Here is a 20080-nt window from a genome sequence, read left to right as displayed (position 1 = left end):
GGAGAGACTACCCCCCCCCCCCCGCCCATCACAGACACATAATAAGACAACATGCATAGCTTAGAGTTTTATTGTCGAATACAGCAACGCGGTTTTCATTGTCAGTAACATTGTCAGTAGCATGTTGATCAGTGAATATATACAAATATAACATGGATCACATCAAATATGACGAGCAAAGCATTGTAATTGCAAATATTGTTGCATGGGGAACATGCAGTGTAAGCACCACGGGGCGCGTGTGAGTGTCAGACTGTGTCTCTGATCTTTGACCTCCAGCCCCTAGCCCTCTCGAAGCCATTGGTGTTTGCCTGGTAGTCTCTGATAGCCTGCCTGATCTCTTCCTCTGACGTCATCACAAACGGCCCTGAGGAACAAGATGGAGAAACCAGTGACATCATCAACCAGTGACTGGGCATGGATCCTACCTTGATGAATGTCCGGCTCCCTGAACCACCCCCGCTATGCCCAGGCACGCAACCCCACCCTGCTGTACGACCGGCTCCTTGATGGGCTCTCCAGCGATCAGAACAAAGTGGCACTCCTCCGGAGCCTTAATGTACAAAGAAAAGAGCTCAGCTTTACAACATGTCCTTCCTTAAGCAGGCCCGGGTTCGATACCCGCCCTGGTCAAGCAGACAGTAGGCCTGCTGTACCTTGTTCTCCACTCTGACACAGTCCCCCACTCCAAGCACCACCGTGTGGTGCGGCTCCACCCTGCTCTGCTCCTCCTCAGTACCTGCGGGGAGGGAAGGGCAGCCAAAACAAAGGCAACCTTTAGTTTGCATTTACGTAAGCGTAACAGGCCTGAGACCTAGGAGAGAGTAATGGAAGTGGGGATGCAGGGAGGACGAGATAAGGAGTTTGGGAGAGAAAGAAGGGGGTGAGAAAGGGAAACTTAGAGTGAGAGAGTACATAAGTATGGATCGAGAGAACGACTGTGTGTGTGTGTGTGTGTGTGTGTGTGTGGCTGCGTTCTGTGAAGCTGGAAGTCATCAAGTCTTCCTGTCTGCATGAATCACAACAGGATGGAATCCTGCATGGTATCCTCCTAGGTAAAACCTGCTGCTATTGGCTGGAGATCACACAGGCCCTCCTAACTCTGACATGACCTCCTTACAGGAGGGGAGGGGGAGGCAGACAAGAGGGAGATGGAGAAGGAGAGGGAGAGGAAAGCAGGAGCAAATAAGGAGATAGGTGCACCTGCAGGGGGTCGTGAGTAGGAGGGGAGAATGTTCCAGAACTTGGAGTGTCTGCTGGACTCTGGACTGGGCTTTAGTTTGAATGGTAGAAAAACACGACACCCAGAAAGCGAACCCCTAACCCCAGTCCAGCCCAAAACTCACCCACATGAACGACCCCTGACAGGGAGTAGATGAACGCGGTCCACCCTATAAAAAAAAGAGGCATCGTTAAAACTAGACCGAAATGTAAATAACCCCCAAAACGGCTTGAACCAAACGGGGTTTCACAATGAAATGATCCATTCTCTCTGTCATGCAACACTGTGTCTAAAGAAGCATTCCACAATTTGATTCCATTACAGTAATAAAGGCTGTAGGCATCTGCCGACAACTAGTCAGCTTCCTCTGATTCACAGAGGATTATACAGCACATTATACTGGCAAACGGTCATCTGTTAGGATGACTGGGTGTCTGTCTGTGTGTGTGTCTGTGTGTGTGACGTGTGTGTACAGTAAGTACAAGGAGGGTATTGACATTGGTCCTTGATCCAATCACTTTTAAGTTCTCAATGGATGACCTTCCAAAGACAGTCACTGTGTGTGGGTGTGTGGCTGTGTGTGTGTGTGTGTGTGTGTGTGGATGTGTGTGCATGTCTGCTAAGGGTTAGCAATGTTACATAAGGAGTGTGTGTCGTGACCAGTGTTGACCACACTGGCATGGTTAAATCTAAGAGTCCTAACAATGGGACAAAGAGACAAACAACTCTACCACACACACACACACGCACAGACACACACACAAACAATGAAGGAAGCCAAGCTCTTGTTTTCAGTTTGGGAATTTTTCAGAAAATTTCCTCTGCTGAGACATTGTCCTCCTCACCATCACGCATACAGAATACGATTTACTCTCTGTGTATACTCAAATACATTATGTGGCTATACAGTCAACATGACATAGATATGGTACAAGATGCTGTATGGTGTATGTGACGTGTACAGCCGGTGTGAAGATGAGTACCTGGAGAGACTGGCTGAACATGATGAGCTCCTTCCTGCAGTGTGAAGTCCAAGTAGAGGGTGGGAGTCCTGGTGTACACCGGGGACTAGACACACACACACACACACACACACAGACACATGCACACACATCGTATGACCTAGAGCAACCAAAGCCATGTACATGGTTGGTACTTTACCAAAACATGTGCTACTGATTTTTAGACAGAGACAGATGGAAGAGATGAAGAGAGAGAGATGGAGTGAGTGAGAGATCAAGGGGAAGGGGGGGGGGTGACCTACACAGACAATAACTTGATTGGTAACCTTTTTTTCTTCCTATTTCTGTTTTTTTTAATCATCTTTCATTCCCCTAGGGGATCAATAAAGTACTTCTATGTACTAATACAGTGTTATACTAGGTAATCAATATGGGCCCCAGAACCAGTGTGTCAGTGCTTCTTTGACTTTGTGGTCACATTGGTTTTTTGCAGAATGAGAAATATGAAATTCCAGGATATGGTGTTTGTTATGTTTGAGCTGGCAGACCAGTCCGCACCCTAAATCCGATCCACGTTTGGAGACGTCAACGTTTCCAGGAAGAACCCCAGGATTCCCCTCCCACTTCCTGTTTACAGTACTGATGTCACTTTGAAGGCCAGACCGTAAACGTTATGAAGAAAAAAGAAGAAAGGGGAAGGAAGAAAGAAAACAGGAGAGGCGAAGGAGACGGTGAGGAAATGGGAAGGAGGAGCAGTGAGAGGAGGAGAAGGAGGGGAAACCTGAGAGGAAGAGAACGAAGAGCAGGAGGAAGAGGGTGACGTGGAGAGGAGGGGGGAGAATGAGGGATGAGGAAAGAAGAGGAGCAGGATGAACAGGAAGAGGACGATGAGAAGGACGACAAGGAGAGGAGAGGAAGAACGGAGGATGATGATGAGAAGGGGAGAGACCTGTGCCCCCAGGGCCTCCCCTGAGATGACGGCCACAGTGACTCCGCCCCTGCTGGGTCTGGGGATCTCGCTGCTCCGGAGCTCCTGGTAGGCTGGCTCCACCATCTTGTCCCGCCCCCGGAGGTTGACCCACAGCTGCAGTCCGTGGAGGGGCTCGTCCGACACAGGCATCTCAGCATGGACCACACCCCGGCCTGCCGTCATCCACTGACGTACATACAAACATGCGCACGTACGCAACCAGGAGAAACAACCACACGATTTCTTGCTCTAATTGTAAATCTGCTTGACGTTTTGCTGACGTAACTGGTGAACAGTTAAGATACAAGAGGCACAGGCATGCACATACAAACATGAAACGTGCACACGTAAACACACTCTCGATCTAATGGGACAATCCGTGGCAGTTCCACTGAAAGGTTCTTCCTGTGGTTCAGATGTTTGTGTTCAAGTCAGCACATTGTGGCTTGTATGTGTGTGTGTGTGTGTGTGTGTGTGTGTGTGTGTGTGTGTAAGTGTGTGTTTGTGTGTGTGTGTGAAACTGGGTTTATGACTATGAGAACACAGGAAACACCCCACAGGCATCACTTCTCATTAGTTCAGTGTGTGTGAAAATGAGAATGAGAGACAAAGAGAGAGAGAGAGAGCGAGAGAGAGAGACAAAGAGAGAGAGAGAGAGAGAGACAGAGCTAAAACGTTGAAGCCCTAAACTTGACACCTTCGAAAGTGCCTCTATTTTACTCACAAGGATGGTGTATGGTGAACGGCAGGGGTTACCCTATCCTGAGTGTTGTGTGTGTGCGCGTATGTATGTGTGGTGTGTGTGTGTCAATAGAAGAGTACCTGCAGGTCTCCAGACTTCAGCCGTCCAGAGTGTCCACAGAAGTCCTCGTGAGCTGACTCACCTTGGAGAAGGTAGGTTACCTGGACAGACACACACACACACACCCACACACACACACACACACACTGTTCTGTAACTGGTTAAGGGATGTAGCTGGAGGTCAAATCTTACTCTGGAAACGGATGGGTCCAACATGTTCTTGCACTTTGCACAGCAGGTTCTTTTTGAGGAACACGCAAACCTGTTCTAGATCTTTCCACAGCAAGGTTCCCATGAGAAGAACATATGCTGACTTAAGTTAATATATACAGATGTGCAGGACTTATTTGACCATAATACTGTCTAGAACGTTCCATAAATACACAGAACCGTGTTCTGTCCAGAGCAACAGCGGGGTATAAGTTTAGGGAATGTGGCTGTTCTGGGGTCAGTTCCTGTGGTCAGGTTTATCTCTCAAAGACTTGTGGAGAAAGGGCCAATTGGTCCATTTCCAGGGCACTGTTGAGCTAGCATGTGTTCACTTCCAAGACGCCGTTGGGGGTGACATGAAGAGGAGTGCTGAGTGGGTGTTAGCGGTCAGGGGCCAACATCTGCTTGGGGGAGGCTGGTTAGGAGGGGTGGGGGGGGCTGGTGTCCAGTGGTTCCAGTGAACTGGTTCCACAGCTGTGACCTCAGTGCATCATACGACTAAGAGTAAACACACCTGCAGCACAGCAGGAGAAGGGAGGGGAGGAGAAGGGAGGAGAGGAGGGGAGGAGAAGAGAGACGAGGAGAGAGATGAGGAGAGGAGTGGGAAGGAGAGGAGTAGGGAGGAGAGGGGAGGAGTGGGGAGGAGAGGAGTTGGGAGGAGAGGGGAGGAGTGGGGAGGAGTGGGGAGGAGAGGAGTAGGGAGGAGAGGAGAGGGGAGGAGAAGAGTAGGGAGGAGAGGAGAGGGGAGGAGTGGGGAGGAGAGGGGAGGAGTGGGGAGTAGAGGAGTAGGGAGGAGAGGGGAGGAGTGGGGAGGAGAGGAGAGGAGTAGGGAGGAGAGGGGAGGAGTGGGGAGGAGAGGAATGGGGAGGAGAGGAGTAGGGAGGAGAGGAGAGGGGAGGAGAGGAGTGGGGAGGAGAGGGGAGGAGTGGAGTAGGGAGGAGTGGAGTAGGGAGGAGTGGGGAGGAGAGGGGAGGAGAGGAGAGGGGAGGAGTGGGAAGGAGAGGAGTAGGGAGGAGAGGAGTAGGGAGGAGAGGAGAGGGGAGGAGTGGGGAGGAGAGGAGAGGAGAGGGGAGGAGAGGAGTAGGGAGGAGAGGAGAGGGGAGGAGTGGGGAGGAGAGGAGAGGGGAGGAGAGGAGTGGAAAAACGTGTGGTTCAGTTTGACTTGACACTATAACATTAGAGACTTAACAGACTTCAGAAGTCAAGTTACTGTTACACACAGCCCAGTAGTTGTAGCTGTTCCAGTGTATATGTTGCATATGTGTGTGTGTGTGTGTGTGTGTGTGTGTGTGTGTGTGTGTGTGTGAGAGAGAGAGCTGCATGTGGAGTTGTATGTGTGTGTGAGTTGCGTGTGAGAGAACAGGATGGATGCTGGGTGGAGACTGGATATATTCAGTCAGGCAAGAGAATCACAGACGACCACAGAAACCCACTCTGCTCCACAAACACCACATCTGAAGCATACTGGGTATTTCCTGGAAGCCTAATGCCCTTCTTTTAAATACAATAATACGTCTTTTATGGTTGAATCGACTCGGATTCTAACATGTATTTAATTTATTTTGTGTCCTGGGCTGACATTTTCCTGTCAACTTCTAAACACTAACATTTCTAAACTTTTTAAAATCGTAAAAACATATTTACTTTTGGACAATAAGTTCAGTAAATACTAAAAGGTGCGGTATCTACTGATCAAGTCGTCGAACAGCTTTGCCCAGTTTGTCTTCCCACTAGCGCCATCTGCTGACAGTCACAGGTAGACTACCAATCTGTCAATCCAATAGGACCATCAGGTGATTGCATAAATTGTGTTTTTCTTAAGCCCAAACAGATCAGCAATAAAGATGATTTTTGTTTTATGAACCTTCTGTGACTACGTTAGGCATTTCCACAAAACTGGTTTGAGTAATTAAAACTCAATAATTTAAGCGTCCACACAAGCCACCATATTTAACTATCATTTACATTTACATTTATTCATTTAGCAGACGCTTTTATCCAAAGCGACTTCCAAGAGAAGTCGCTTTGGATAAAAGCGTCTGCTTTATGAACCTTCTGTGACTACGTTAGGCATTTCCACAAAACTGGTTTGAGTAATTACAACTCAATAATTTAAGCGTCCACACAAGCCACCATATTTAACTATCATTTACATTTACATTTATTCATTTAGCAGACGCTTTTATCCAAAGCGACTTCCAAGAGAAGTCGCTTTGGCCCCTAGAATCAGAATCAGAAAGGGTTTTAATCCCCATGAAAGTTTGCACAGACAAGGAATTTACTTTGTCAGGAAGGTGCATACATTCTATGTCTCTAATGCACAGCTATCACTGTTGTTATGCAGTGCTTCCTAGTAGAGTGGCATATACCACTACCTGTAATAACTGAACACAACAGGTCTTTTAAACATTTGGTTTGAGTTGAAACTTTATAATCTGTTAGTTGGTAATTGGAGCTCTCAGTCCTTTCAGGATGTTAGGGGGATTTTACCGTCTCAAAGCCCCTGTGAGGATGATCAGGAAACCCTGCAGGCTTGCTGACACAGAATTCATCCAGCATCAGGAAGGGGTCCAGGTTCTTCAGCTGGAAAATAGAAACAGCTGTGGATGTGAGGTGTGTTAACCCCCCTCTACTGCAACTAAACATCGTTCACACAGATCTTACAGACCCTAAGACGTTAGTTAAGGTGAAGGGCTCAAGAGTTCATGGGCTGTGGTCACTCACTTCCTGTCTCCCTATGCTGCGTCTGACCCGGGCTCCGACTCCCTCCGCCTGTTCCACGCTCTTCACCGCCCGCTCTGCTCTCCTCACTCGCATCATAACGGCTTTACCTCAGGAGTGCACAGTGAATAGTGGAGGGGGAAAGTAACTCTAAACTGTAAATATTGTTAAGTCATAAAATCAACAATCATGAACAATGAACATTGGTCAAATGCAACTTTAATAGATTTGAATTGGGCAAATACATAGGCCTACACAGTTTGATGAGTCAATCTGTCTAATTCCTGTAGGATAGATAGACAAACCTGATTTTTTTTTGTTTTATTCGAGGGTCGAAGTCTGCAGTCAAAAACTTGCACTTCCAATAATAGGATGACAACTTCTAACAATACCTTCAAGCCCTGTACGTCGACATCACTTCACACTAACATACGCTGAGGTTGACGAACAAACTCAAAAACAGTTTTATTGTTGTTGCCAATGCACCTGTCGTGACTGTGCATTCTGTTCTGTGCGGAAGCATCCACCTGGTTTCGGGTTTCAAGGCGCGGCTCGTGGTGTTGTCCCGGTTGTCACCATCACAACCAGAGCATATAGGCATTACAACCACATCAGCCCGTGCATATGCTGAACGTACTCCTCTGTGCGCGTTTTCTCCGCCGCCACTTCCGGATTACCCAGGATATCCTTGGCGATGCGCATACTCGCTGCCTGTCCTCCTGCCAGATTCACTGCGTGCGGACCAACCTGCGCGCGGGACAGCAGAAGCGCGCTGCCGGGTTAGTGAAACCTGTAGTATAGTTAATCTATTGTATCGACCACGAGTGTCGTCTAAAAAGGTTCTATGTACTATGAAACAACGCTTTGTATCATCAATGTTTCATTTCCAAAAGGTAGTCAGATAAAACCGGATCATTTTTGTAGGAAAAGGAACCTTAGGCTACGTTCACACTGCAGCTGAACGTGGCACCTCTGAGTTGAACATTTGTTTTTTCTCCTCGTCCTCCGTATTTCCTGCTCAAACGTTCGCTGGCTTCCACAAAACATGATTTTATTTTAAATGCTATTTAAAAAATGCTTGAAAACTTACTTCACTGTCACTGTCCTCCAACAGGTGTGAGAACGTCTTACATGTGAGGTGTTTATTTTTGTTCTTTTGCGCATGCGGGGCAGTTCAGGACCGCGACCAGTTGACACTGGAATCTGATATTAGCCAAATTTAAAATGACAATGTGAACAGACCGCCCAAAAATCGGATCTGATAAATAAATCGGAATTGAGAATTAAGGCTTGCAGTGGAAAGTAGAGAGCTGAAAACGGTGTAGAACATGTTTTTCCCTGCCGTTGTTTATTGTGTTCCTTTGCTGGATGTTGGACAGTGTCTAAGTGTTTACATTGTCACTTGTAGGGCTATTCTATTAATTAAGGACAGGTCTTTATAAAGAGTTAGTGGGTGTTAGAGATACATCACCTGGAGGGCTGTGTATTGGCCCATTAGGTAGAGAGGACAGCCTGGAGACCAACACAAACTCTCCCCGATACAGGGCCAGCCATCTATCACCTGCAAACAGTGAGCGCCCACACAAAGACATGATTACAATTTAGTGGGATGAAGATTGCTGACTTTATATCCCCCAAATATGACCAACAATAGATTTTTCCCCCCCTCCAATCCCTTCACTCCCCCCCCCCCTCCATCGATCCATTCCACCCCCTCCTCCTGCCCTCCGAGTCCACCTGTATGGGGAAGTCCTTGATGACGTGTGAGAGCAGGGGGTCCTGTTGCACGTCCAGCTTGCAGCCCGTGGCCAGCCAGATTCTGTCCCCAGCCCAGCTGTCTCCCTCCGGGGTCAGGGCCACGCTCCAGGCCTGGGCCCTGTAACTCCAGCGGGCCTCGCTGACCTGGAAGATGGGGGAGGGGGACAGACAAACGCATTCTTCAGTACATGTGGGGCGTTTCAAATAGCGTGCCTGGTTTGGGAGGAAGACGAGAGATAAATCAAGTGCATCTTGAAACGGGCAAAACAAATAAAGAAAAAACACAGCCCAATGTAAACAAACCTGACAGTAGGCTCTGACGGAGACACGCCCACTCTGTATGAAGGGCTGCAGGTGGGCGTAGGCCTCGGGGGTGACGGCCCCGCCCTTCCTGGCTTGGCGAATCATAGCCAGGCGTTTGTGGAGGCTGCTCTGGTTGTAGAACTGCCTGAGGTAGGCCCGTCCGTCCAGCTTGATGCCGTGCTCCACGTGGGAGTAGCGGCCCACCAGACTCTCCACATCCCCCACATCAAACTGCTTTAGCTGGGGCGGATGGGGTGTTGAGGTGGGGTGAGTGGGGGTGGGGTGGGGTGGGGGATGAGCCATGGGGAGCATAGTGGATTGGTGGAATGCCATCTCACCTGCAGGTGTTTACGCATCACCCATGCCACGTGGCTTGCGCCTAGCGACAGCGCTGTGGAGACAATGTGAGCGCTGGTCAGGCCTCCGCCAATCACCATCACCCGCTCTCCCGGCTCACACACGACGCAGGCCTCTGGACGAACGTACACACACACACACACACACACACGCAGCTGTAACTGCAACATACGATGTAACTACAATGTAGTTAAAGCATTCCATTTTGTGTTGCAAAAAGGAAGGAATAATAACAATAATAATACATGTTATTTATAATGCACTTTTCTTGACCCAAGTTCAAGGCAAATGAGCAAAAATAATAAGTTAGACTAAAAAGTTTAGGATTTTGTAAGTTATTCCCTTTCTTGCGGGTGGAGTACTGACTGCCAAAAAGCAACCACTTTGCAACCAACTAATGATTCAGTAGATGTGTAAAAATCAAACGGACAGATGAAGACAATAACCAGTATTGAGTCCGATTATTGTTTGAGATCCTCTTAGCTCTTGATGTCAAAAAGCTCACATGAGATCAATTGCAACTGCAATAAATGACATAAACATCACACATAACAGCGACACTTTACTTGACATAAATATAAAACAATTGATGAATCATGATATTCAATACTTTGATATTGTGTTTTCAGAAAGACCTGGCCTTGAGTGATACTGTCTTCAAACCTACCAAGTGAGAGCAGTCTCTCATCCTCTCCTTTACTTCCTGTTTCCTGTGTGCGTGAGCAGGTGGGGTGCATGAGGGTGACGGTGTGTCTCAGGCGGTCCTCCGGGTAGCTCTCCTGAATGGCCGACACCCAGGAAGGAATGTTTGCCATCTGGGACCGGGTGGGTCCTGTCGCCATGACAACCCTCCGAGCCTCGAGGACAGTCCCGCCGCGGAGGTGGACCCTGAAGAACTTCACCTCCTTCTCCTCTCTGCTCCTCTCCACCTCCTCCGTAGTCTCTTCTTCCTCCTCAATCTCATCCTGCTCCTTCGTCCCCTCCTCCTTCCCCTCCTCTTCCTCCTCTTCCTTCCTCCTCTTGTCCTCCATCTCTGGTACGATCCTCTCCACTGTTCCTCTGAGCAGGACTTTGTTCAGGTCGTACCTCTCCACCTGCAGCTCCCAGTGGTCAGTAAAACTCCAAGTTCATATCAAGCAACATGCCTTCATCTTTTACTGTGAATGAATAAAGCCGCCATTCTTCATTCCATATCAGCCATTAAAGATATCTTTTATCAGCCCACACCAGACAATTAAGGTATTTCACAACACAGCAGTGGTTACAGTCTTGTATTTATTTATATTTTTGGCTTTACACCTTCTAGTGCTGAGAGACTGAAACACAACACAACCATGCTAACACGTTTATTATTTAAGTCACATACAATGCAGTTTACTTGCATGCACAGTACACCGTACACAATCCTATAAACGTGGCCCGCTGTTAGTTGTGTTCCTGTGGTTAAACAATTAGTTGTACTGTTAAACCAGCAACTATCCTGTTAGATAATGTCAGGTGCACAGATCTTCAGCAGGTCACCACACTACGTGCTAGGATACTTGAAACGCACACACGCCACACACACTTATGATACAGAGACATCACTCAAACAGTCTTGCACCCACAGAAACACTCTTGCATGCACACACTCTCCCACACACTCAAACTCTCACACACACACACACACACACATGTCCATGGCCGGTCCGACCTGCTGTCGAAAGAAATCCACGCTGAGTTGAGCTCCAGGCAGACTGAAGCACAGGCGGTCCTGAGGGCGAGCATTCAGCCCCAGCCTCTGCTTCTCCTTCCTGCCCAGCCGGCTGTCGTTGAAGAAGGTGTGCTGGTCCAGGATGTAGGCGCGGTCGGGCAAGCTGTGTAGCTCCTCCCCGCGCCCCTGCTCCGCCACGAACTGCCGCAGCGCTGCCTGCAGGGTGGAGCCAGGCACAGGGGGGGTTTCCGGGGCTGGAAGCATGTGTGTGTGTGTGGTGGTGGTGGGGGGGGGGGATTTACAGTGTACGTGTGAGTCAGTGCGTGTGGGTACCTTGTCGAAGGGGTCAGTGTGTACCAGGGTGTGTGAGCGGAGGTGGGGGATGTTGAGGGCGGTGAACTGGCTCTCCCAGAGGGCGGCCCATTCTCCGTACGAGTCCACTACTCTGAGACTCAAGGGGGGCCCAGGGGGGCTGGGGGGACATGGGGGGCCGTGGGCGCTGTCCAGGACCCACTCTGTCGACGAAAGCTGCTCCGCCGACCCTTCAAAGACACACAGAATCATCCGACTCCAGCTTGAATTCAGCTGCTGTGAACAGCGAGGTAGGGACGCGCCGTCGTCCAAATCAAGCCTTCCTTAGTATGACAGTAACACTACGGGCAAGAAGCAAAACCTCAATGATTGTATACAGGAGCACCGTCAACATGAGAAGAGAAGAGAAACGGGCTCAACGGTTGTTGCGTTTCTGTGAAGCACAATCGGACTGCTGTGTGTGTTGATGTGTGGAGTCGGGGGGCTTCTTTAGACTCACTGGACGGCACTCTCCTCTTGGTCCTCCCTCTGCTCTTGGACAGGCCCCGTCTGGGTACGTTTTGGCCAGGCTGGGGGTCCGGCCGGGGGGGTGAGGGGTCAGAGGGGGGGTGGTGGGGGTTGGAGAGCAGAGTGGCCAGGGTCAAGGCGTGAGGCCCGCCTCCTATTATCAGCACGTCCAGCATCCCCTATTGAAACACCCGCAAATACACACACGTACAGTATGCACGCACACACACACACACCACAGAAGCTGTGTCTCAGACGCACTGAAGACTTGAACAAACATCCGAACATGGGCATGACATCAAACTTCAGATGAAGCCTTGTCAGCATGAAGACGACAGATATGTTGCCGCTTTAGAAACATGCAACATGCTCAACATATTCCTCGTTCCCTCCAACCTAGCCTCCACCATTGGTTCTGGCTCTTGGCTCCATCCATTGGGGAAGGAGGGGGGGATGATGTGTCTCTTTAGTTGACACACGTGGGTGCTTCTCCTAACTTGTATGCTTCTCAGTCCTAAATATCCGTGTGGCTTACCAACAATAAACAATGCTTGTGTGTAATTGTCTCATCTGGAATGACCAATTCAAGGTCAAATTTTGAGTGCTTTCGAGAGCAAAGAGACAGAGAAACAGGATGCTGAGCGCTTCCGGTGCAATGTTAAGAAAGCCTCTGAACCACTAGAGAGCTATCAGTCTTTGTGGTTCCAACCTGAGAGAGGACTTCTTAAGATGTTAGTATAAAAGGATGTTATGAACCTTCGCCCTCAGTTTAGTTATTTTACTCTTTGAATCTTTAAAGCTCTCTGTTGACTGTGAGTATATGATGATTCTCAAGTGAATGTATATGTTTGGTGATTTGGTTTTCAGTATAAGCACATTAAAGTAATATGTGAGTGATTCAATAAGGATTTAGTTATTTGTGTACAGTAGCTCGATATATACTGGATATGACACAACACCAAACAAGTCTAAGATAGTCATTCCGTTGTTATGCATAATTGTTTTAACATTCGCTGCATTTTCCAATGATCCACAAACATTGAGGTGACCATCCTTTGTGGTTGTGTTCACGGTTTGAAGGTTTACAGTACAATCTGTGAGTTGTACTGCCGGAGGTATACTAATGTCCATGTGACCTTGTGAGTCACGCCAGAACACACATCGACACATGCCAGCCCAAACGCCAACACGGACATGTGCCAACACAGACACCGAACAAACATATTAGCACGTGCCAACACACAGATGTCTATACATACCTAGAACTGTGTGAAGACAGAAAATCAGAAATTAGTTCTGGCATACAACCTGCAAACCGTCACACAGTGCCGTAGCTCACTTGTAACCCAATCCCACCCCGGCGACCGAATATACTCTGGCCTCCTATTGGCCATTCAGCTGGGGGGGAGCTGAAAATAGACTTGGAGTGAAGAATGGGGGGATTGGTGCTGGAGGGAGCAGGGGAGGAGGAGACGGGGTGGGGTTGGGGCCAGCAAGGAGAGGGTGGGTGGTGGGGAGTGGGAGGGTATGAGGTGGAGAGGGAGATTGGGGTGTAAATAGAGCGTTACTCATGACTGACTACAGTATGGTGGGCAGAGGGGGACCTGTTGTCAGGTCTGGGTCTGGCTCTGGCCTGAGACCATTTTGAACAGTCATGAAATTCGCCCATTTCTCTCTCTCTCACACTCACGTTCTCACTCTCTCTCTCTCTCTCTCTCTCTCTCTCTCTCTCTCTCTATCTCTCTCTCTCTCTCTCTCTCTCACTCACTCTCTCCCACACTCTCGCTCTCTCTCTCTCACTCTCTCTCCCACACTCTCTCCCTCTCACTCTCTATCTCTCTCTGTTTCACACTCTCTCTCTCTCGCTCTCATTACCCCCCACAAAACACATAAGCTATTGACTTCTGATTCTCTTGGTATTGGGGTCTACCAGTACTCTTCCTGTCTGAGTTTCCTCCAGTAAGTCCTTTGTGGTGGTGTAGGAAACCGTACTCAGTGAAACCTTGCCTTTCTTTCTATGAAGGAAAGACCTACACCTTTCAGGGTTATAATGTTATAATGTTGTTTTATACAGCTCAGAGGGTATGTAAGTAATCAACAACAGTTACCGGACACCTGTGTTTGGTAACCAAAACCTTTTTTTATCCTCCAGTTTTTCTGGAGGAGATTTTCTTTTTAACTCTAACAATTTCAGTGTTCTAAAACTTTTAACCAGTAATGTATGTATGTATGTATGTATATTTTTTTACACTATTGCACTCTTGTGGGGAGTTTCATGTTGTTCAATTGTAACTTGTTTACGTAACTGCACGCTCTTATTCCCTTTGGCACTTATTTGATTTTCCACAATGTATGCTTCATGTTTTGGCTGCTCGCAATGTTTGGGGCTATCTCGTTGTTATGATCAGTGACCTGTGCTCTTTTGTAAAGCCCTCTCTTGGAAGTCGCTTTGAAGTCTGCTAAATGCATAAATGTAAATGTAAATATGTATATACAGTACCAGTCAAAAGTTTGGACACATTTTCCCATATCTTTCTCACTGTCTTTCACACATACACACACACACACACACACACACACACACACACACACACACACACACACACACACACACAGAGAGACCATTGTGCTCAAGACCTTGCAGTCATGAAAACGTTTTAAAATGCAGAAGTTGTACAGGTTGTGGGGGGCGGTGGGGGGAGGGGGGGAGGGGTTGTACAGGTGTTTATAGTTTGGGATTTCAGAACATACACACACACATATCCACAGACTGTGTCTTTGTGTGTGTGTGTGTGTGGCTTAAAGAGAGACTAGTCGGGGAGAGGAAGTGAGAAGGGTGTTGGGTGCCTCAGAAGTGCAAAGATTAATCTTCTTAAGCTTCAAGCTTCCTGTATGACGCCTGCTGGGAAAGGGACTGTACCGACTCGCAACGCAATTCTGGGCTGACCACACTTTATCAATGAGTGATGGAGAGGAAGGAGGTGTACGTGTGAATGGGTTGTGTCTGATATCATCTGCCCTATATGACCAGTCATTTGTTTATCAAATCTCCTGGTTCTGTTTTGAACCATTGACCGTTCATAAACATTTATCGTGTTCAATTTCACTTCTGCAATTTGAAGATTGTCCTGCAGTTCCCCCTGCTCCAACTTCCCCCTGTCACTAAAGTCTTTGTTCCTCTCTGATCTGGGGGTTGGCATTGAGAGCAGACGTCGCTGTGTTGTGTCAACACCACACAACAAGCGGTTAAAAGGACGAAGCAGACCTCTCTACCCAGACGACCTCTCTGAAGAGTGACAACATGGAGACCAAGGTGGGGAAGAAGACCTCTCCAGTCTCCTTTCTGTTGCTTTCTTTACTTTTCTCTCCTTTTTCTTCTTCTCTCCTCTTCTCTTTCTCCTCTCCTCTCTCAACTCTCCTCTTTTCTCTTCTCCTTTTCTTTTCTCCTCTTCTCCTCTGCCTTCCCATCCTCTCGCTCTTCGTGATTTCACCTCTGTCTAGACCATATTATTCTGTTGTCAGATGGCGCGACAGTAAAGCAACGTGAGAGGGACGAGCTTTCACCAGCCGGTTCTCTGGTTAATTGATATTATGTCTTTCATTTGGGAAGGACTTTGCACAGTCTGTCCAGGGAGGGGTGTCCATCAGTCACACCCTGCAGGATGGGATGCATTGCTACGAGGTGGAGTCGGTCCTGAAGACAAGAGGAGGAGGAGCTGGAGCGTTTGCTAGGTAGGACAAATGTTCATATGGGCTCACCATTCATGTCTCTTGTTATCCACTCATTAGTTTATTCATATATAAACGTGTTCAATAATGCTACTGTTAAAGCAGGTGAGACACCATATTGTGTGTCTGTACACGTGTGTGTGTGTGTTTGTGTGTGTCTGTACACGTGTGTGTGTGTGTCTGTGTGTCTGTACACGCGTGTGTGTGTGTGTGTGTGTGTCTGTATACGTGTGTGTGTGTGTGTCTGTGTGTCTGTACACGTGTGTGTGTGTTTGTGTGTGTCTGTACACGTGTGTGTGTCTGTGTGTCTGTACACGTGTGTGTGTGTGTGTGTGTGTGTCTGTATACGTGTGTGTGTACACGTGTGTGTGTGTTTGCATGCATTTATGCATGTGTGTATATGTGCATGTGTGTGTGTCTAGGGCAGTAGAGTAGCCAACATGGGGCCTCATTTACATATCCCCCCACACACACATATTTCTGATTGCTTACAATAAAAATGAAGGAATTTTATATGTACATATTTTACAGAGAGAGAGAGAGATAGTTAGAGATAGATCGATAGATCGATAGACTGACAGATAGATTTGTACATATCATTTTAAGATGGGACCCCCCCAAAAATGCTATTCTGGCTGTGCCCCTGGTGTGTGTGTTAGGAAGGGTGACAAGATTCTGACGATGAACGGGGTGAGTCTGCAGGACATTACACCAGAGGGGTTTGCAGACATGCTGATTGAGGAAGCCCCCATACTGGTGAGTCACTCTTGGAGAAACCCCTCAGGAGGCAGAGAAGAGAGAGTGAGAGAGAGAGAGAGAGAGAGAGAGAGAGAGAGAGAGAGAGAGAGAGAAGGAGGGGAGAGAGAGACAGACAGGCAGACAGTGATGAACAGAAAGATCAAGACGTTATCACTGTTGCTACCCTGGTCTCCCTTTCTGCTTCTCTCTCTCTCTCTCTCTCTCTCTCTCTCTCTCTCTCTCTCTCTCTCTCTCTCTCTCTCCGTCCTCTCTCTACATCCATCCCTCTGTCTATCTACACTGCCTCAACCTTGATCCTCCTAACCCCTCTTGGCTCCAGACAGTCCACCAAGGTCACCCCAACAGTGATACTGGCCGTCCTACCCTAACCTGCCCAGACAGGAGCTCTCTCTGCCCCTTCTTCAAAGAATCAACCCTCCTCAGTTTCAGTCTGGAGATGAAGAGGGAGGAGGATCTGGAGGAAGAGGAGGAGAAGGAAGAGGGGCCAGGAATGTGTCCAGGCACGGGTGATGCCAAGAAACCCGAAGGGGGAGGGGCTTCCGACGAGAGGGAAGGAATGGACATGGTCCTGGTTGCCATGACAAACACCACCATTTCGGTTGTGAGGGGCCGCGGTTGTGACTCAGGGAGCCCCTGCCATGACTGCGGAGGTACTGGGTGTACGTTCAACGATGTTGTGGTGGTGGCGGGTTCCAGCAAGGTGACTCTAGGTGAGACTGATCTCTTTTCAACCATCAAACTTTCGGGTCCCGGATCAGGGGTCAGGGGGTCATGTTTCAGGGGATAGGTTTGATGGATGTTAAAGTTGTAACTTTTGTTCTGACCAAGGTGATCAAGATACTCCCATCCTTCAAGTAGACAGTCAAAAAATGATTCCTGTTATTTTTTACAGGATGTGTCGAAACACTTCCATTGACTGTATGAATCCAAATATAAAAAGATTGGACACAAGAGGAAGCTATTGAAAGTTGTTTTTTGAAGTGGGTCTGTCTGTCTCTGTGTGTGTGTGTGTGTGTCCTCTCAGTTTCACGAGGAGGGGAGAGTTTCAAAAAGCTGGAGAGGGACAGAAAGAACATCTGCATTGAACACCTGAACACTCACTTCTACCTGAGGAAATCCTGCCCCAAATCTTCCCCCTACATGTCGCCTAACCCAGGTTAGTACACTCCCACATGACCCCTAACAAACCCAGGTTAGTCCAACATGCCCACATGACCCCTAAAAAAACCATATTGGGTTGGTAACTCAGTGTGTGTGCTCGGTCCGCTGTGCCTGTTCTCCGAGCAGAGAAGATGACCATCTACTACTACGCATCGGACAGCGTTGATGGGACGTTCAAGGGAATGCCCGTGGTGCTCAACTTCACCGACTCTAACTGCTACCTGAAGTGTAGCAAGGAGAGGGACAGGGTGTCTCTGTACATAGAGGTGAAGAGATACCCTTATTTATGTGGTGATACACCGCACATTCTCGTGGATTATTGCTTCATAACTGCAATTATACTAATCATAACATACTGTGTTTACTTCCTGGGTCCCTGGCCATCAGACATGTGACAAGAAGGAGCTGAAGATGATTCTACCGGGCGACCAGGATGCTCTCGGTTTCCTGTTTTACATGAAGGCAGCCTCGGTAAGAAGCCTGCTGAAGTTCGAATCCGTTGCCTTTCCCGGTTGGTTTATCCACACCAACAGTCGTTCCGGCGAGCTAGCCCCGTCAGCCCAGGCGAAACAGATGGAAAAGGGACAGGAAAAAGAGGCTTTGTTCTTTTTTCTCATTAAGAACAACTGAGGGACCTTGAAGACCCAAATTCAAGTTGTACGTAACGTTTTGAAAGTATAATATAATAGGTTTTACATGCCAGTAGCTGACTAAGTATTTTTCAGGAATTTGTCTTGTTTAAATGTTTGGTAGTCTAAAACCTGTGGCATAGCCAGAAATGTTTTAATTTGGTGGTCAGGTGGGTCCAGCAGTTAGTTCGGGGTGGCAGTTTTATCAATATTGTTTTTACTGTGCAAAGTGTCTATTGAAGTACAATTATTTTAAAAATGAAAATGTGTCATAGCTAACACTGCTTTGTCAAATGTGGTATGAATTACATTCACATCTCTTTAACCCCTATCCCAAAGGAAGAGTTTGGATCTACTTCTGGAATGTTATGTAGTACTGCACAGGGGCATTTCTGGGGGGGGGCAGGGTTGGGAAGTGCCCCTGTGACAAGAAGCTTGCACCCCCTTTTGGCCCCCCTTAAAGATCCCATGACATGCTGTTTTTGAATGCTTTTATATAGGCCTTAGTGGTCCCCTAATACTGTATCTGAAGTTTATTTCCCAAAATTCAGCCTTGGTGCAGAATTACAGCCACTACGAGCAGTCCCACAATGAGCTTTCCTCAGGACGTGCTGTTTCTGTGTCTGTAGCTTTAAATGCTCTGAGGAAGAAAGAGGCGGGGCTAACTGCCATGCTTTGGTCGTTTGCGAGCCATGATGTCTCGAGGAAAACCAATATCGCGCTTGCACGGTCGTAGCTCCTTTTCTCATTGGTGGGCCAAATTCTCTGTGCGGGCAAAGCAGAGAAAGGGGAGGTAACCTTCAGTTGTATGACATCATAAAACCAGCATTTTCAAAACCAAGCGTTTCAGCTTTCATTTTCTCAAAGGCAGAGAAGAATACCCAGGGCTTTGTTTACACCTATCGAAATTGTTTGCCACTGGGGGACCAAAGGCAGGCTAGGGGAACTCATATTAATGTTAAATAACCTCCTAAAGTGAACATTTCATGTCATGGGACCTTTAAATGTAGAATCTTAATAATAATTACAAACATCGTATTTTGGCTGCTAATGCCTGCATGCAGTAAAGAAAGCTATATGAGAGCAACAGTGTTTAATGTACTGTAACAGTACAGGCTTGACCTCCACAGTTAAAATGGTCGAAAACCTCCTGCAGTGACAAGTATAAACACATCATACCAACCACCATTACAGTGTGTCTATGTTACCATGTCATTGAGATGTGATACATTTAGATGTGGTAGATTTAGAGGTGATTCCTTTAGATGTAATGGAATTAGTTGTGTAGTAGTGTACATCTAAGCTTTGAGTTCAGGCTGTCTACCAAATGCAGAGCAGACCATGTTTTTATGTTACTGTGGCTGATCATAATTATTGCTCTTACTAAGAAAAGTCATTGAATCAGTCACAATGATATTTAAACATGCGCGAGTGACTAGGGCTAGGCGATATATCGAATATTAGAGATAATATCGCAACAATTTTGTAGACGATGTACGATTTGAAAATATTGTGAATATCAAATATTTCAAATTAAACCATACTTTCCCAAAGAACGCGCTGAGCATCCAATATTACGTCCCTTTTTCATCACATTTTGTACACATTTTGTACTTTGTAACAATAGCTGCTCTATCTAAATTGTTTTTGTTGTTTTCTAATGGGGGCAAAAGAAAATCATGTTTTTTTATTATTTAAAAGCAAATGCAAACATATCTTATCGAATATCGTAAACATTTTTACAATATCGAGAAAAAAATATATATTGATATCGCCCAGCCCTACGAGAGACTGCATGTCCTTGGAGGTAATAGAAGGATTGACCATTGTCACATGCTAACCCCAATCAGTAGATCAAGTCTTACTATATATTACTTTATCATTATCTTACATCGTTACACTCATTATTATCATGCCCTGTGTTTAGGCCGGTAAAATTGCTGTCAGGACCATATATGATGTCATATACAAGGGCTGCCTTTTGT

General features: G+C 47.3%; 3 protein-coding genes across 5 annotated transcripts; 1 reads left to right on the top strand and 2 right to left on the bottom strand.

Annotated features, from left to right (window-relative positions):
* Window positions 1–65: 65 nt before the first annotated feature.
* Window positions 66–7483, bottom strand: pir (pirin). 3 transcript variants are annotated; one of them, XM_067260856.1, is made up of 10 exons: window positions 7374–7483; window positions 6891–6997; window positions 6657–6749; window positions 3977–4057; window positions 3134–3340; window positions 2206–2290; window positions 1347–1391; window positions 657–739; window positions 487–553; window positions 66–367 (listed from the first exon to the last, which is right to left on the bottom strand). In XM_067260856.1, exons 1-10 carry the CDS (start codon window positions 7408–7410, stop codon window positions 249–251), a joined length of 924 nt encoding a protein of 307 aa, XP_067116957.1. In that variant the 5' UTR covers window positions 7411–7483; the 3' UTR covers window positions 66–248. The 3 variants fall into 3 exon arrangements, with proteins under 3 accessions (XP_067116957.1, XP_067116958.1, XP_067116959.1); XM_067260857.1 differs by having other exon boundaries at window positions 6891–7042; window positions 7193–7469; XM_067260858.1 differs by having other exon boundaries at window positions 6891–7042; window positions 7280–7469.
* Window positions 7483–11993, bottom strand: zgc:113276 (uncharacterized protein LOC553748 homolog). The gene is made up of 9 exons (XM_067260912.1): window positions 11810–11993; window positions 11332–11540; window positions 10999–11214; window positions 9973–10399; window positions 9287–9420; window positions 8949–9188; window positions 8625–8789; window positions 8359–8448; window positions 7483–7634 (listed from the first exon to the last, which is right to left on the bottom strand). Exons 1-9 carry the CDS (start codon window positions 11991–11993, stop codon window positions 7488–7490), a joined length of 1812 nt encoding a protein of 603 aa, XP_067117013.1. The 3' UTR covers window positions 7483–7487.
* A 3021-nt stretch (window positions 11994–15014) lies between these two features.
* On the top strand, window positions 15015–19949 carry LOC136966036 (uncharacterized). Its single transcript, XM_067260388.1, has 7 exons — window positions 15015–15130; window positions 15428–15549; window positions 16206–16302; window positions 16625–17015; window positions 17330–17461; window positions 17593–17732; window positions 17854–19949. The coding sequence occupies exons 1-7, from the start codon at window positions 15119–15121 to the stop codon at window positions 18094–18096; spliced, it is 1137 nt and encodes a 378-aa protein (XP_067116489.1). The 5' UTR covers window positions 15015–15118; the 3' UTR covers window positions 18097–19949.
* The last annotated feature ends 131 nt before the right edge of the window (window positions 19950–20080 follow it).

Source organism: Osmerus mordax, chromosome 22 (genome assembly GCF_038355195.1).
Source record: "Osmerus mordax isolate fOsmMor3 chromosome 22, fOsmMor3.pri, whole genome shotgun sequence".
NCBI classification, from domain to species: domain Eukaryota; kingdom Metazoa; phylum Chordata; class Actinopteri; order Osmeriformes; family Osmeridae; genus Osmerus; species Osmerus mordax.
Note: the sequence above shows the minus strand (reverse complement) of the source record. Positions and strands in the feature narration are given on the sequence as shown.

Coding starts and splice junctions, on each gene's coding strand:
- pir (XM_067260856.1), bottom strand. CDS start 7,410: ATGCTTCCGCACAGAACAGAATGCACAGTCACGACAG. Junction 3,341..3,976: donor TGAAGTCTGGAGACCTGCAG/GTACTCTTCTAT, acceptor TATGTACGTCAG/TGGATGACGGCAGGCCGGGG. Junction 740..1,346: donor GTCAGGGGTCGTTCATGTGG/GTGAGTTTTGGG, acceptor CCCTCCCCGCAG/GTACTGAGGAGGAGCAGAGC.
- zgc:113276 (XM_067260912.1), bottom strand. CDS start 11,993: ATGCTGGACGTGCTGATAATAGGAGGCGGGCCTCACGCCTTGACCCTG. Junction 11,541..11,809: donor CAAGAGGAGAGTGCCGTCCA/GTGAGTCTAAAG, acceptor GTGTCTTTGAAG/GGTCGGCGGAGCAGCTTTCG. Junction 10,400..10,998: donor TGGATTTCTTTCGACAGCAG/GTCGGACCGGCC, acceptor TGGGAGCTGCAG/GTGGAGAGGTACGACCTGAA.
- LOC136966036 (XM_067260388.1), top strand. Junction 15,550..16,205: donor GGAGCTGGAGCGTTTGCTAG/GTAGGACAAATG, acceptor TGTGTGTGTTAG/GAAGGGTGACAAGATTCTGA. Junction 17,462..17,592: donor CTACATGTCGCCTAACCCAG/GTTAGTACACTC, acceptor TTCTCCGAGCAG/AGAAGATGACCATCTACTAC.